Source organism: Anser anser (assembly GCF_964211835.1).
Source record: "Anser anser genome assembly, chromosome: 8".
Lineage (NCBI taxonomy): Eukaryota > Metazoa > Chordata > Aves > Anseriformes > Anatidae > Anser > Anser anser.
Genome location: NC_139728.1, coordinates 449,189 through 464,718, shown reverse-complemented (window position 1 = coordinate 464,718; position 15,530 = coordinate 449,189). Strand labels below are relative to the sequence as shown.

The window sequence follows — 15,530 nt, the reverse complement described above, 5'->3', positions numbered from 1 at the left end:
CCCTCCACCTGATAGTACAAAAAAATTAACATGTTTCATTGATTAGGGCCAGGACATCAAAGCTTTTAACTTACTTTCCACTTAAGTATGGATACTATCTACTAGGGTGGAGGCTAATATAGAAATGGTGCATTTGTGCAGGTATTTTCACAAATGTTCAAGGTAACTTAATGGAATAACAGAACTTTATTCACATTTTAATAGTTAGGTAATTTGCATACTTAAGCAATGTCTGTTTAAGCAGTATTTGGATACAGGCTGTATCTGCTCAAGTAGGATTCTTGCTGGCATCGAGAGTGGTGAGAGCTCTGTGAAAATGTAGCCGTTATAGGCCTGCTGCTTACATTTGGAAGCCATCTCTCTGCTGAAATCAGTCTGCCTGTAGGTAGGAACCCATTATCTCCCAAGTGACTTGTAGTATGCAGATAAAAGGTTTATCAGATTAGTATTAGCACCACTGATATTATGACTTCAAGTCATCATGACAATCTAAAGCAGTACAAAATAATAGTGTTTTTCCCCCCGTGCATCGCGATTAATAAGAGAAGGCTAATTTCATATATAGCTCTTGGTGAGCAGGTGATGCTGTGACCAGAGTTGTTGTTATAGAAGCTAGAATTATTTTTTGAACAGGCAAAAGTACCAGCTCATACCATTAGTATTGCACATGTGGCTATATAGAATGGACAAAATGCAAAGAATAAATTCTCACCTCCCCTTCCATCACCTCCTATTTCCAAAGAAGGACATTTTAAGCATGCATTAACCCATACAGCAGCAAGGCAGGGAGTCCTGAATGTGAACTGTAATATTTTATTGTAGGACAAATAGTTATTAACAATGTACTAAGAAAAGAAGGTAGGGCTAAATCACTTTTAATGCGGAGAGCAAACAATACATCTTAAGAGCACCACTCTGTGTCATAACCCATCTTGTCACCCAGAGTCCCTTTCCTAGCCAAGTGCTCAGATCTCCCAAACAGTGGACATGAGCATACATCCACGTGGAGCTCATGTATGAGGACATCCTTAGATAGTTCAAGGAGCAATACCTTAATCTGAGCATTTGTCAATATACAGTCTTTCTACAAATTAATCAACTACTAGCATTCCAAGAGTAACAGAAGATACAGAGCAGCTTTTTAGGGCGAAATACGTATTTTGGAGCTAGCACTACCTTTTCACCCAGCTACCTGAAAGATAAGGCTGCCGTTTTTATGCATACCTTAACTGTCATTTATGTATTCAAATGCAGTTTATTTCCTGTATCTGAAAATTCAGTTGTCTGTAGAAACTCTTGTCCAGTTTTTTGTTTGGGTGGTCTGTGACAGACCCACACTACACCATTACCAGTGTTACCTTCACTTCCAGCTTTGATCCAGGAACGTGATAGACCAGAGGTCTCCCTGGGGCTCTCCCCAGGAGATTTGAGGTGGAGATTTAGCCAGGCCTTGATGTCAGTATAGCTCAAATGTGAATGTGGAGCACAAGACAATCCACTGGGGTACAAGAAGAAAATATTTTGTACTATTATTAAACAACAAAAATTAGTGTCTATTTAATCCTTTTCTTTACATCATTTGTGTGTTATAATGTATGTAATATATTTGTAGAGTAGTACATATATATAATTTATAAATAAGTATACATATACTGGTTGGTGCATGCTTTATTTTTTCATTTTTTTTTTTACTGATGATCAAAAAGGTTTGCAAACTGTTGAACTAGATTATCTTGAGGGGGGCTCTTCTTCCCCAACTTTTCTATAGTACACATTATATTTTGGTATTAATTCTTCAAAGAGAAGTCAGGCTAGTCCTGTACTTGGTTTACTGAGAAAGCTATATGTAACCAAGAAGAAAATAGGTCTTTTAGACTAGTTCCTACTTCAGATAAGTATCCCAACATTATTAGAATCTTGCATTAATCAGAAAGCCTTTCAAACTGGAGCCAGAAGTACAATATTTTAATTTCTTCCCATGAAGAATCAGAACCATCTGGCAAACATGCTTGGACACTTATCTAAACGTTATGTTAGCATAAAATACATTCAACAAAAGATCAGCATGTCTATGTCTCAATACATGTGAATATACAGGATTTGTGAGTTAGATTTGCTGCTGAAATTACAGATTTCCAGGAAATATTGTTTTCTGATTATGAGTAGCATTACACATCCTGTAGAAATTTTCATTATGTCTTTTGTCACAGCCCAGATTCTGTGCAAATGCATCACAGTAAATGATTCTCCTAATGGAAATCACGTAATTGACAAGACTGGGATTTAAAGTAGTTTCTATAGGTGCATATCGAGTACGCTGACTTAATACAAGCATGAGAATTTGGCCATGCACAGTGTAATGTTCTCAATTGTTTCTGAAAAATGGATTAAAGCAAAAGAGAAAAAAATAAAGAAGCTGATATTTTCTCATGTATACACACAAAACATGAAACAGTAATCAAAAAAACAATGATGTTCCATTGCACAGTGGGCTAGATTACATCGTAAACAAGAAAAAAATTCTTATGATGCTTGTGTCGATGAACAAGCTTTTAATATTAAGCATTTTACAGGAGCTTAGAAGCGCTTTAAAGTAGACAATGTTTAAACTCATAACTAGTACATTTTCAAAGTTGTGCGGCTGGTAGTAGTGTCGAGGTTAAGTTCTACATTAACTACAGCTTTCATTCAAGACTTTCTTCAAAACTTGACATAATGTCACTCTGCAAATTCATATCAATTGTGCAAGCCATCTGCAAAAAAGCAAAGTGGTGTATTTTTCAGAGCAGTTAGACAGTAACGAATACTATGCAGGCCAAATATAAAGATCTAAGAACAACCCACAAAACTTCTTTCCAAAAAAGCGTATGCTTCCCGTTACTACAAGTTTGCATAAGCACATTGCTGAAGTCCTCTCTGAAAAACATTGAACAGGATGAAAGCTTCAGAAGACCTTTTCTGAATCTAGTATGATCTTCATCACACTGTAGTTTTTAAATTCAGTTGTACAATACTATGAAAAAATTTAAACATAGCAAATAAAAACCATTCATTACCTATACCAATAAACCCAATCAGTTTAAGAAAAGGCTCATGTTGATATTTCAGAGTAGAACAGAACGGCTAGCGCTTTTGATGACATGTTGTATGTGTGATGTTGACAAGGACTGACAACCTGCAAGACCTGAGGTTTGAAGTTATTTACAGGGCAGGGATTTCCCTTTGCATTTTGATGTTACTGTGCAATTAATTATTGTAACCTTATAGGAGTAAGAAGACCAAGCTTTTCATGTAATGCCACTTGAAGACTTATTTGAGTCTCCAGCTTCATTTTCTGGACTAACTCTTCAGGTAGCATAGTTCTGTTAGTTTCAATTGTCCAGGTCCTTTAAAATAAGACCTGATCTATCTTTTTTAAAGAGTCAGCAACTTACTGCTTCTCTCCTTCTGCGTTCTTGTTCCATTTTTCTAGCCAAGTTACGGTCTTGAACGAGAGCGTGTTGTTGAGCTTCTGACAGTTGTTTGGTCTTATCCTCTTCTTCTGGGGACTCAGAGTCTTTTATTGCTATGACATCCAATCCTGTGCCTTCATGGCTCCTTTAGAGAAAGGAGAAGGGACAAGTATAGGCTAAAAGTCACTTATTTTCTTCATAACAAGCCTGTGCAACTTAACAGAATCTGCATATAAATCAGTGAGTGGCATTTGGTGTGGTTCCATTTTACATGTTAATTCATAATAATTTCTCTTCCCAAGATGTATGTAATTTTTATGCTGTGATAAGGCTGCCCATGGTACATTTCTCATCTATATGTGCACAGGATTTAAAGATATATGCTACACAAAACTTTCATTGAAGTCACATTCTTTGAAAGACATACAAACTTAATTTTCTGTTACTTTCTTGGCCAGTGATGTTTTTCTTCCAACTTCTTCCTTTTCAACTAGCTATTTGAGTTTGATTTCACTAACTTAAGGCAAGCATCTCTGATGTCATTCCGTAGATACTTCTCTTGCATTAAAAATGGAGTAGTTGGACAAAAAGCAGTATCATACACCAGGGAATCTTTATCATCCTAAAGACTTGCAAAGAATTATTTATAGAAGGTACAAAATTGCAAAGAGGAACTGTCAGGTCATTGGAAAAAAAAAAAAGAAAGAAAATAAAAGATTCAGTAGCTCTGGCAACTACCTGGAACCGACAATGGTTATGCTACGTGGCAGTGAGGAGGGAAGGAACCATCACTGCCAACTAAAACAGTTGCTCTTGTAGTTGTTAGGTACAGGCTGCACTGTTATCTCTAACAAGTCCTGCTAAAGTAGTAGTGCTAATGTAAGGAGGGGGAGGACTTCAAGCGAGGTCCAACACACTCTAAACAAAAGATGCTAAGACAGCCAGTGATGGACAGTAGCAGGAGAACTTAGGCACTGACTCTAAAACAGGGACAAACAGACAAGAAAAAAAAAAAAAGAGTACCAAAGAGGGAAATTCTACAGCAAGCTTCAAAAACGTAGCACATAGCTGTTTACGGTATTACTGCAATGCGGCAGTTAGTAGGCAGTCAACTATCCCCCTGAACTTAATAACAGACCTCAGGCTGGGATACTTACGTGGCACTCACTAAAACAGTGGCTGACAATAATTAGTGATGAATACTACAACAGTAGCTTCTTGACTACGTTTCGAGAAAAAAAAATACTTTGTGAATTTTGGATGTGCCATTGTGCTTAGAGTGGTACAACCACCCGGTACTTCAGGTAGTTATTTGACACTTGGCAGCTACCTAGTCTGAACCAGTCACTCCTGAATAGCCAAGCCACCCAGGATCAAAGTTTTGGACAGCAAGCTACACGTGCTTACGGCCTTTATTAACTCAAAAGCTGCTAATTTTCTCTCCTCTGACTAATCAAGTAATACATAGATACATAACAGATTCCATAAAGGTTCTAACCAATCATTAGTGAATTGCTGAACTGCATTAGTATGCTTATTTTCTTATAGGACATAATGAGCGCAATTGTGGAGCATCAGGCCAGTGTTCCACTAGTTACTGTCACTAGCCAGTTTATTCAGCTGTAACAGTGCCCACTCTAACAATATTTATCATAGAATTTTAAATAATGGTTCTATCCATTTATAAGGCTTTGGTTCTTCAACACTTTTGTATCTTTATTCACGATGCGAGACACATATTGCATCAACTAAGCAGCCTGAGGCTGTATTTATGTTTCTTAGAGAGTCCACAAAATTATTCAGCTATTCAGATGTTAGACCCTGCACGTAGATAACACATAAGCAAAAAATAACTTTTAAACATGTGGTTACAAACCTCTCTTTTTCTTGAGGAAGGTTTTGCAGTTCCCTCTCAGCTTGCACCAGAGGCCTTTTTAATTCCTGGGCTTGCCCATCCTTTTTCTCTAATACCGCTTTCCTGAATTGTTTGAAGCTCTCAGCAGATGTCTTTACTGGAGCTGGAAGCATCATCGTTTTATATAAGCTTACCCAGGAATCTATGTTCTTAATTCCTGTATCCTGAAGTTATTTAAAAGGAAAACCAAGATAAACAGAAAAGGAAGATAGGGAAGAAGCAATAATACAGATACTAGAGTTTTTTTTATTTTTACTCTGTCATCCATTATCTGCTTAGTTCTTACATTAGCACAATATTGTTTTGAGGGACCTATTTGGGACCATCTGCAACAAAACATCCTTGCTTGTCTAGAATGTTTATGTAAATACAGTAGTCTAAACGTTTACACAATACATTTTCTCATCAATTTTGAGATTCTTTAGCAAAATACTTTAAAAATCATTAGCATTTACAGCTATTCTTATCCAATCTCTTATGCCCACCTTTTAATTCCAGAAAACATGAATTCACAAGACTGCACCTACCTTTTCTGGAGAAAATTGGAATTCTGTCTCTTGAGCATTTTGACCATTAGGTGTGTTACAATAACCTGATGAAAAAATAAAAAAGGGTTTTTTTTTACTTGTGTTGATTTTACAGACTATGTTACCTCAAATTTAGATGAGAACGTATTTAATCATTCTAGAAAGTGACTTAATTCTCAGTGCAGGTTTTTCTTACCATTTGGTTCAAAATTACAGAAACACTCCCAAATACAGGTATGTTTCTTAGCCTTTAAGTTGGCTTGGACCACTTTTCTCCAGTTTGGATCAGAGAAAAGAATGATTCAGTTCAACTACAGATAGGAAATTAACTCCTGGTTCTAACAAATTTCAGTTGAGCTGTTATACCTGCCAAGAAGACCTACCTGAAGCAAACTTAAAATGCATTTAAGTTCACAGTCACGTTTGTTAAAGCTCTAGAAATAATGCAGGAATCTGAAGCTTTGTATTGAAACGTCTACAACTGTGGACTTCGAAGCATGCATTGTGGAGCTGCTTACAGCCATACTAGCCTTTACAGAACCTCTCACTGACAAACCCTTAATCTAAGGAAAGCTTATAGATAACAGTTTCATGAGTAAATCTTTCTAATAAGCCACCACTGAATTCAATAATACACAGCACCAAGCCTGCACCTACAGCACCAGAAGCATAACAAGTCTAAATTCAAGAGCTCGTTTCAGAGGCAGGTAGTCTCACAGAAATGCCTGACAGTAGAATCATCTACAAAATTCAGTAAGTTCTTTAAGTAACCCATCCTAAAAATCTATTTGACCTATGCGCATATATAGTACAGAGCACTCTACACTTTGCATCAATAGATTAGAAGAATAGATTAGATTAGCAGTTCCAGATTGGCAAAGCTTTTGCTGTTTAAAAAAAACACAAATACCAGCCAAAATTCAATGTGTCGTCCCCCCCCATTCTTCTGGTCTTCGTCAGGAGGTGTTAATAATGGAAGGGTTTTTCTTAGATAACCGTGAGAACATCTGGGGCACGTATAGTTGCAGGAACAGTCAAACCACCACTATTATGGAAGGGGCAGATGGCAGATAACCACTCTCACTCAACACTGTTAGGAGGTCTGCTGTGCAACAAAATGCTGAAGTTCACATGTACCCAAAGGCAAAGTTTCCTCTATGGGTAATTCATATATTATTAATTATGACGGAGTCCCTCTACAGCTATGCACACGCAAAATTGAAAAAGCAAGGAATAGAAAAAGAGATAGTGGTACAGGACAAATTATGTGAAGATTAGGAATAAAAATTAAGAGAAATAAAGACTAAGCAATAAACAGTTAAGTATGCAAAGGTCATGAGCTTTCCCAATGATTTTGGCTGTGTTTACTTCCCCCTACCATTCCCGCAAGCTTTATTCCTGCTTGTTTTCCCAACCTTTTAACATACAAAATAAAAGACCAGGGTCTTGATAGTCACATGGTAGAATCCAAGTCTTAGAAGGCCCAGAAACTTCAGGAATGATTATTTGCTTGAGCTGTTACAAGTGTTTAAAAAAATGGATCAGTGTGTATATGGATTAGTGTGTAGAGCATTAGGGCCTATCAAGTTTATTTTTTTAAATGTAACTCAAGAACTATTCTTTGGCCAGGGTTAAAGAGCTCAGTCATAAGGCTGTGCCTTTTACTTACATCAGGTTGTTCCCTGCCCTGTTCAAGGGTATACAAGGTGTTTGGAGAGGGAAGACTGAAGAAGGAACAAAAATAATGTCTGTAACACTTGGTTCTCAGCATAGAGATTCAGTGTCCAGCTCAGTCTTTAGTTTGAAATATGCACAAAGCCCAGTGCATTCTTTTGTAGTTTTCAGTGAACCCCTTTTCTTGTAATATCTGCAAGTTTGTCCCACGGTGAAGAGTTGAGAACGTTACTCTTGATCCAAAGGCACGGGGCAAAGAGCTCTGCAGAACTTCAGCAGAACACAATTCAAAGGCCAGAGTTCTGCAGAGATAAGAGAATCAGTGCTCTCAAACTTCCTGGAATACCGAGTTACTTATCCCTTGTACTGAAGTCAGAAAGTTAAGTCCTTAAATCAAAGTCATGTGCTTTATATATTAAATACTGAAGAAGAACATAACATCCATTTAACTTTCTTTTAAAAAGCAGCAAGTCAAAAGAAGAAGGGAGAACTGCGCAGCATCCCATTATTTTGTAAACAGAGTGGTGTACAGATGTTCAAAATTTTATTTCTTTAAGCCAGGTTCTATACATTTAACTTGATAGCCGTGGTATCAATTAGTTTTTATTATGACAACACATACTTTGCTCTTGACTTAGGGATATCAGATCAGTGGTTCTCTCACTGTCCCTTCTTTGAAGTTTGATTTGTCTAGAGTAATTGTTTTCTCAGCTTTACTCCAATCAGCATTGTCAACCTGGGAAGTTTTATTGCATACCTAGAAGAGGAAATTACACTTCAAAATATACCCTGGGATGCTTAACATATGGGTTATTATACAGTAACAGTATGAACAGTATGAAGGATGCCGAATGAGAGCAGTAAGCTGTTGCCACTAGCTTCTGCAAACACCACGGTAGAAGTAGCTTTCATTCATGTTCTGGGAGTCAAAGTGTGTTCTTATATTAACACTTTGGATTTATAACATGAGCTGCTCAGATTCTAAGCAACAGACCAAGTAGAATATGAGAAACTGATACAAGCTCCTAACCCTTAACATGGTACAATGTAGTAGAAGGCAGCTCTTACATTTGTAAAGGCATTTGCCCCTCCTCTACAAATCAGGATAGAGAACAGCTATATTACTTCAGTTCAGTGGTACCTTTTCTCTGTGCAAGAGGGTGTAGTAGAGTAACCCTTGAACAATGGAAGATATTGAGACTCAGGTTTGTGCAATATTACTGAGACCTTAGATAGGGGATGCAAATGATAAAGGGGAGGTTGTTTCTTGCAAGGAAGGACAAAGCATTCTTGTACTCATAGCCCCAAGAGAAGAGTTGATTTCAACCCATTGAAGAAAAATAAAGGTATTAAAACCTGGCTAAAGCAGCTATGTTTGAAACCATACTGAGAAAGAATTTAATACCCAAAGATTGAAGAGATCCTGTTGCTGCAATAACAATAGCTTCCTTATGTAGATTCCTTATGTAGAGTCCAACACATGCAGAGGCCTTCTAACCAGGATATTCTCCAAGTCCATATTGAGACAGACCTATGGAGACAAACCTATGGAGACAAATGGACTGACTGAATTTTGCACCATCTGATCTATCAACCTGAAAGCCCCCATTCCTATGCCTTTAGGAGCAGGAAGAAAAAGCAACATTTATACAGGAGCTATCCTCCTAAATCAGAGTTTTGTTGAACTTATAGAGATTGATATTTCTAGAGTGAGAACACAGTATTAATTGCTCATTTCTTTTGCACAACTGTAGGTTTACATGGTGGGTTTTTGACCTCTATGTCTACCAGGGCTACTTGAGTTTAACCTGTAGCACTGAAGAGAAGAGAAATAAAAGGAAGCCTTATAGTGCATTTTGAAGTTGATAATGCCAAACTTTCCTTTTATGTTGCAGCCCATGAATTCAGGCTCTTATTAAGGATGAGAACAACTTATTTAGTAGGCTTTTAGGTAAGGGCTTTGTTATAGATCTAAAGTGACCTCATTGCATCAAGTTCAAGCCTGAAGTATTACATCAGATCTTAAAGGAGTAAGTGTGTGCTTTAAAAAAAGGCTATTTGAAGTGAATGTGATGGAGAGATGCATTCACCTCTGGAAGAGGATGTGTACAGTGGGTGACAAAAGGCTGGTTTGTCCTAGGAGCACTCAGACGTTGGGGTGAGTGGAACATTGTGCAGAGCATGCAGTTGTGATCATACCCAAGAAAAAGAGGTGAATGATTCCCCATAACCTGCAAAGTACAACCCTACATCTCAAAATTAGGTCACTGTTTAGAGTGGATTAACTAGCTGTGAAGATGTGTATCCTAGTTGTACTATAAAAGAGTTATTTCTATTCGTTTTTAAATTCGTTTTTCAGATTTTCAGCAACCAGCTCAAACTGCCTTTTACCCAAACCCTCAGAAGTGTCAAAGTTAGACCTTTTAGTGTGATGGAGGGAAGAAGAACAGCTCCTTAATCAAGTTTAAGCAACTTCCATTTGATATATTTGGAGAGCAAGCAGTAATCATTTCAGAGTGCCTGAGGCTCTCAAATTCAGTTAGTATTGAATTTGATGTTAACTTCAGTGGTGGTGGTGGGTTTAAGCATTTAATTCCTGCCCTGGGATGTTGAATACTTCTTGTAACCTTAGATTCATTAAGGCATCATTTGTCATCTTGTCTCCAATTGCTTCTCTTTGAGGGAGGGAACACCTCTCCCTGCTTCAATGCTCTTCTGCCCCAGCATAAGCGCCAGAGTAATCTCAAGTTCTATCTGATCATACTTTTATCTACATCATGCTCCTTATAATCCACACCCTGCAAGAACTTGTTATTACCCACTTGATGCCTCCAAAACCTTAAGATAAGCCTATTGGCCAGTAAGAACATCAGTTCTGCCACTGCTTCTTTCTTCAGGTTTCAATCAAATAGCATGATTCTTGCATAAAGATGTTACCTGAGGGAGACTGGGTATTTTGTTCTGGTGGTTTAAGAGATCTACTCTGTAAAGGCTGAAGCCTCTGTAGCACATTTGGAGATGGCTGCTGCAATTCAGACGATCCAGAAATTTGCAAGCTACTGGTAGAAGATGAGGGCTGTGCTTGCAGAACAGCATCACAGGGCATCTTCTGTAAGCCCAGTGGTATTCTCTGGAAGGAGACTGAAGTAATTAATAAGTCAAATCTTAATTTTTAATAACTATTTATTCCCTTCCCCATTTCCACTATTTATAGGATCTAGTAGCCCTTGTATTTGTAGTTTGGTGTTCCTAAGAAGTTTAGGTGACAAAGCCCTATGAAATAAACTGCCCTACTTTGGTTTGACAGATACCGAAAACCACCAAATGATCACATTGCGTTTTGTTGTGAAGTATTATCTGCTGTTATTCTAAATCAGTTTGGCATTGTTGTAACTGACCAAGCTGCAACATAATTCCTGTATCCTGTTTCCTCCAGTTTTTTGTCTTCATTTTGCTTTTGCAGAGACTGAGCTTTATAGCACAAAAAAGTGTTGCATAATTCTTCCCTTCAAGTCTGACTATTATTCAGCTGCTGCTTCTGCATCCTTGCAAATTCGCAGGCTGGATTCCTATATCAAACTAAGCACTTTAAATGAAAGCAAGTCTGTCATAAGATCATTGCAAAGCCTTCATCCTCCTTGCTTTGAAATCTGAGGTCTCCATCTCTGGAAGCTTTAAAGGAAGCTGTGAGAGGCAGAGACAACCCTGACAGGAATTAACACCCACTGCATATACAGGAATAGAGAATTCAGTCTTAGAGGCATTAAATGTTTCTACATACAACTCTGCTGTTGCTCAAAATGATACCACAGAGATATAGCAGGTATAGCAGAAAATACCTAGGATACTCATGCAATTAAAGTGTGTAGAAGTGAGGTTATTTATATATAGAAAAAAATAAGCAGGGAAAAATAAGTTGGGTTTGCACACCAGTCAATTTTATACTCAAAGAATAAGCTGGAAAGGATTTTTTTGGTGGGTGGGAGAGTAGGGGCGAAGAATTTTCTCCTTATGTTTTCCCTTCCCTTCTCCTAGCCCTTGTGAGCTACCACAGTGTTTGTGTTTGTAAGGGGTAAAACAGTTCTCCCAGTACCTCAGCTTCTGTACAGCTAAAGAAACTACTTTTAACAAACAACTTTTAAATCTACTTCAGTCAGTCCTATGTAACAAGTAGTATTCAAGCTATACTCAAATTTAGCAGGAAATGAGTATAGCTTGGGAAATAATGATTTTCAATAACACTATGTAACAAGTAACTGCTTAGAGCAAAAGCATTATACACATTTCAGTCAGTTTACCTGAGGTTGCTCCATAGAAATTGGACAGTTCTGCCTGGTTTCATTCTGTTTTGAGCATGTTTCTGTAACTGTAAATACAGTAAGGTGAGCAGAAAGAGGGGAAAGGAAAAGAAGAAATCAGTCATCCACATGTTGCATTATTCACACATACAAGATATAAGTTGCAGTTGTACCCAGAGAGCCAAACCTCACATGGAAAGAAACATTATCTTGAATACTTGAACTTGATAAAGTTAAGCAAGATCTTTGCTACAAGGGTTTCACTGCATTTGCTTCTCCATGCTGAAGCAGCCTGCATGGGATTCATCCAGCCTTAGACTGTTACCACATACAGATATCTACACCTCACATTTGGGAAGTCTATTCTGTCCCAAACAGACAAAGCATCCTAGAAGCATCACTCTAATGCCTTGATGCTGCAATGCTAATGTCCCTTGCACAAGCTTGAGGCAACTTAAGCAGCAGGGTAGAGTTTGGCTCTACAGTCAGTACTATTGGTACTTTTGTCCCTAGGCTTAGGGACTAAACTTCACCAACAAGGTAAGGCTCTTTGTGTGGCATACTGAACAATTAACATAAATCAAATTTTTAAAAAGGAGTAAAATAACAGTCAAGCTATAGCCTGATAGCCAGATCCCCAGGTTAGATATACAGACCTCTTGCTAGCAAATTTTAATCTAAAATTCTTCATTGGTTTTTAATCTAGAATTCTTCATTGATAAGTTTCACAATTTTTTTTTAAACTCAGTTTTAAGACATTCATTTAATAGCACTGGAATTAATCCTTCAACATGGAACAAGCGAACAAGAATGACAGATTCTTGGTAAGCATTTGGAACAGTAGGTACTAAATCTGAAGGCAGATATTCTGCCTGCACAGGCACAAAAGGAAGCTTTCTGACCCGATTCAGAGTCGCTGCTATCTGAGGAGCTAGAATCACTGCTAGTACTGCTGCCAGAGTCCAAGGAACTGCTACTGTTGCTGCTGTCACTCAGTCGGCTTGGTCCAATACCAGACTCAGCATTGCTTTCAACTGAAGGACAAAAAGGAAGAATTCAAAACACCCTTCAATCAATCTTCACATACAAGATTAGGAACCACCTTAGCAGGCCTGTGCTCCAACTGGTCTTCTATCATTTCCCTGTCAGCTTAGCAGTAGATTTTAAATCTTTATAGAAGAGGGATATTTACCAGCAGCAAGCTAGTTGTATCAATGAAATTGAGTTGAGGAGCTGTAACCACACAACTTGTAATCCTAAACTAGGTTATAGCTTCTGCTAAGCCAGTTCAAGTAGAGTTTTCAAGCAGAGTTTTCCCCAGAAGTTTTCCTGCTGTTAAGTCTGTTTCTGTTTGTTGCCACTGCCAAACTTGCACACTTAGGCCTTTATCAAAGGATGACTCTCCTTCTTCTCAAGCTGTATGTACCCCAGAATTATCATCTTGTATCGTATCTTTTGCCACCTCACCACCATCTGATTATTTTGCATCTGCAGGGTTGATTTAACTTAGTTTATATTTTATAGTCAAAAAGCTTTTTTCAAGTGTGTTGCTCTGATAGAAGTTTCAACAAGAAGCCACATACCTGTTTCCTTGGATACATCTTTGCTAAATGCCAGCTTAAGCTCTTCCTTGCAAAGGAGTCAAATGCCACTTTTAAAGATCATCTAGCCTGCTTCCTCCCTTTCCCCAAGGGTCTTAGCAACTGATTTTAGCTGCTTCTTACAGCTGTTCTTTCTAGGATGTTTTCAAGCCATTGTGTATTACCAGACAGGAAAACTGTTGCCTGAGCTTATGTTGAACACAAGCCTGTGCCTTGCAAGACTGCTTCTATCACTTCAGAAAAGTGTTTTCACATGGGAGCTTAATAGCTATCCAATAAAGGGCAATAGTAGTACTCACTAGTTTAATGAGGAGCAACTTGACCTATAATAGTAGCATCAGCCACATTGATTTGTTCTCACTCCTTGCATGAGATCCATGAGTAACTGTCAATATGGTCAAGGATGTACTGAATTTCTTGCTTTTGATATTGAAATGCATTATTGCCTGAAAAACTGAATTGAGTCTCCTAAGGCAATTCTGTATGCCTAAAGACACAGCACAGCTGTCACTGATACAGAAGTTCTGCTAGCACAATGACAATAGTGAGTCCGCAGCCAAACGAGTATAACTAGTTTGTTATTCTTGGATCTCTGTGAGACAAAGTGAATTATAAACAAGTAAACTGCAGGGCTTTTTTCCTCCCCTTTGTTTTCGTATGTCAGTGTAAGGGATGTGTTCAGTGTCTTACGCTGTGAAGGGATCAAAACCAAAACAACTGTAAGATTCATATCAAAGTGCTGGTGTGACAGGTATTGCTTATTTCTTTAAAGAAACAGCTTTGATACCAAGTTTATTCAATCCATACTAGCCTTTTAAGGCACTTGAATGCACTGGGCCAGGCTTTGGCCATCTAATCCAGAAGAATAGGATTAGGGGTGGAGATAAGTCTTTAGTTGGATTTCTCAGTATAGCATTGGCCATCAGCAATAGCATGCCCGACATGAACTTCACCAGCCCCATTGTTGTGTCTCGTCTTCTACTGCAAAAGCAAGATCTACCATCTTTACCTTAATAAAGGATTAAGTACAAGAAATAAGGCAGATGTTTTCAACAAGTTACTTGTCCTGTCTATTTTGCTGCTGTGACACCCCAGGAACAATCTTCAGACTGACAAGCGGAAGCTTAAGACCCAAATATTCTGAAGAGAAAATCCCCAACAGCATAAGAGTACACAGGCACAACACTAAGCTCTTAGCAAATGAATGAAAGTCACGTTACATTTGCAGTTTCCTTTCTTCGGGTTCAGCTGACCATTGACATCCAGTAGTCTCTTCTCTAGCTCTTGTTTCCTCTCAGAATTACGTTGTTCTTTTGACTTCACTGATTTTTTAACTGTACATGAAACAGAAGTTAACATTGCAGCAAAACAGAAAACTGATCTAATAAAATCTTTTTAAAGCATTATTTATGCTACATACCATGCTGCTTTCTTGGTCTCTTCCTCAAACACGTTGCCACATATTTCTCTAGTTCTCTGAGTGTTGAAGTTTTTAAAGTTTCAAAGTCTATTTCTATCTCATCAGGGTTAGAGTTCCTCAGAGAAGGTTCTCTTGACTGTATTATATGGACTACTTTCCCCAGCCTGTCTCCAGGGAGTTTATTTATGTCCAAACTCAGCTGCCTTTTTTCATCATAATTCATAGGCTTGGCACCATCATCTTCCGACTTATGTGCCAACAAGACCTGCTGCGTGGTTTTCTTTGGTTGACTGCAACAAGAAGTATACCACAGTAACAGCAGTTTAAAATAATTTAACACCCACACAAATCCCCCACACTTACGTGCTTAAAGACTGCTTTTTCTTTGACTTGTGTTTTAGGTCTTTCTTCTTCTGATTCAGGCTTTTTATTTTAGATTTTGCCTTGTTCTTCCTTTTTTCCCTTTTAGTCTTCCCTTTTTTCCTTTTCAGTCTAGGTAAGGATGCTCTGGTCAAAGCCTGTAGCTGCTGGTGAACAGCGTTAAGCTACCAAAACAAAAAGTTGAGTCTTAAGATAGTAGAAAGCTATGAACTGTTCCTATAAATCACAGGAGGCTTGTGGCACCCAAATGGATATTAGTAGT

General features: G+C 38.1%; 1 protein-coding gene across 17 annotated transcripts in view; it reads right to left on the bottom strand.

Moving 5' to 3' along the window:
• Positions 1-802: 802 nt before the first annotated feature.
• Positions 803-15,530, bottom strand: part of BRDT (bromodomain testis associated) — a 28,427-nt gene continuing 13,699 nt past the window's right edge. For 4 of the 17 annotated variants that reach the window (XM_083847438.1, XM_083847443.1, XM_083847444.1 and 1 more), the window contains exons 9-18: positions 15,251-15,432; positions 14,888-15,177; positions 14,688-14,801; positions 12,769-12,900; positions 11,867-11,934; positions 10,506-10,698; positions 5,895-5,959; positions 5,329-5,531; positions 3,435-3,597; positions 803-2,753 (exon numbers count right to left, since the gene is read on the bottom strand). In XM_083847438.1, the coding sequence (XP_083703564.1) occupies positions 2,685-2,753; positions 3,435-3,597; positions 5,329-5,531; positions 5,895-5,959; positions 10,506-10,698; positions 11,867-11,934; positions 12,769-12,900; positions 14,688-14,801; positions 14,888-15,177; positions 15,251-15,432 (1,479 nt within the window). In that variant the 3' untranslated portion in view covers positions 803-2,684. The other 13 variants (XM_083847448.1, XR_014587749.1, XR_014587750.1 and 10 more) reach the window with 13 other exon arrangements.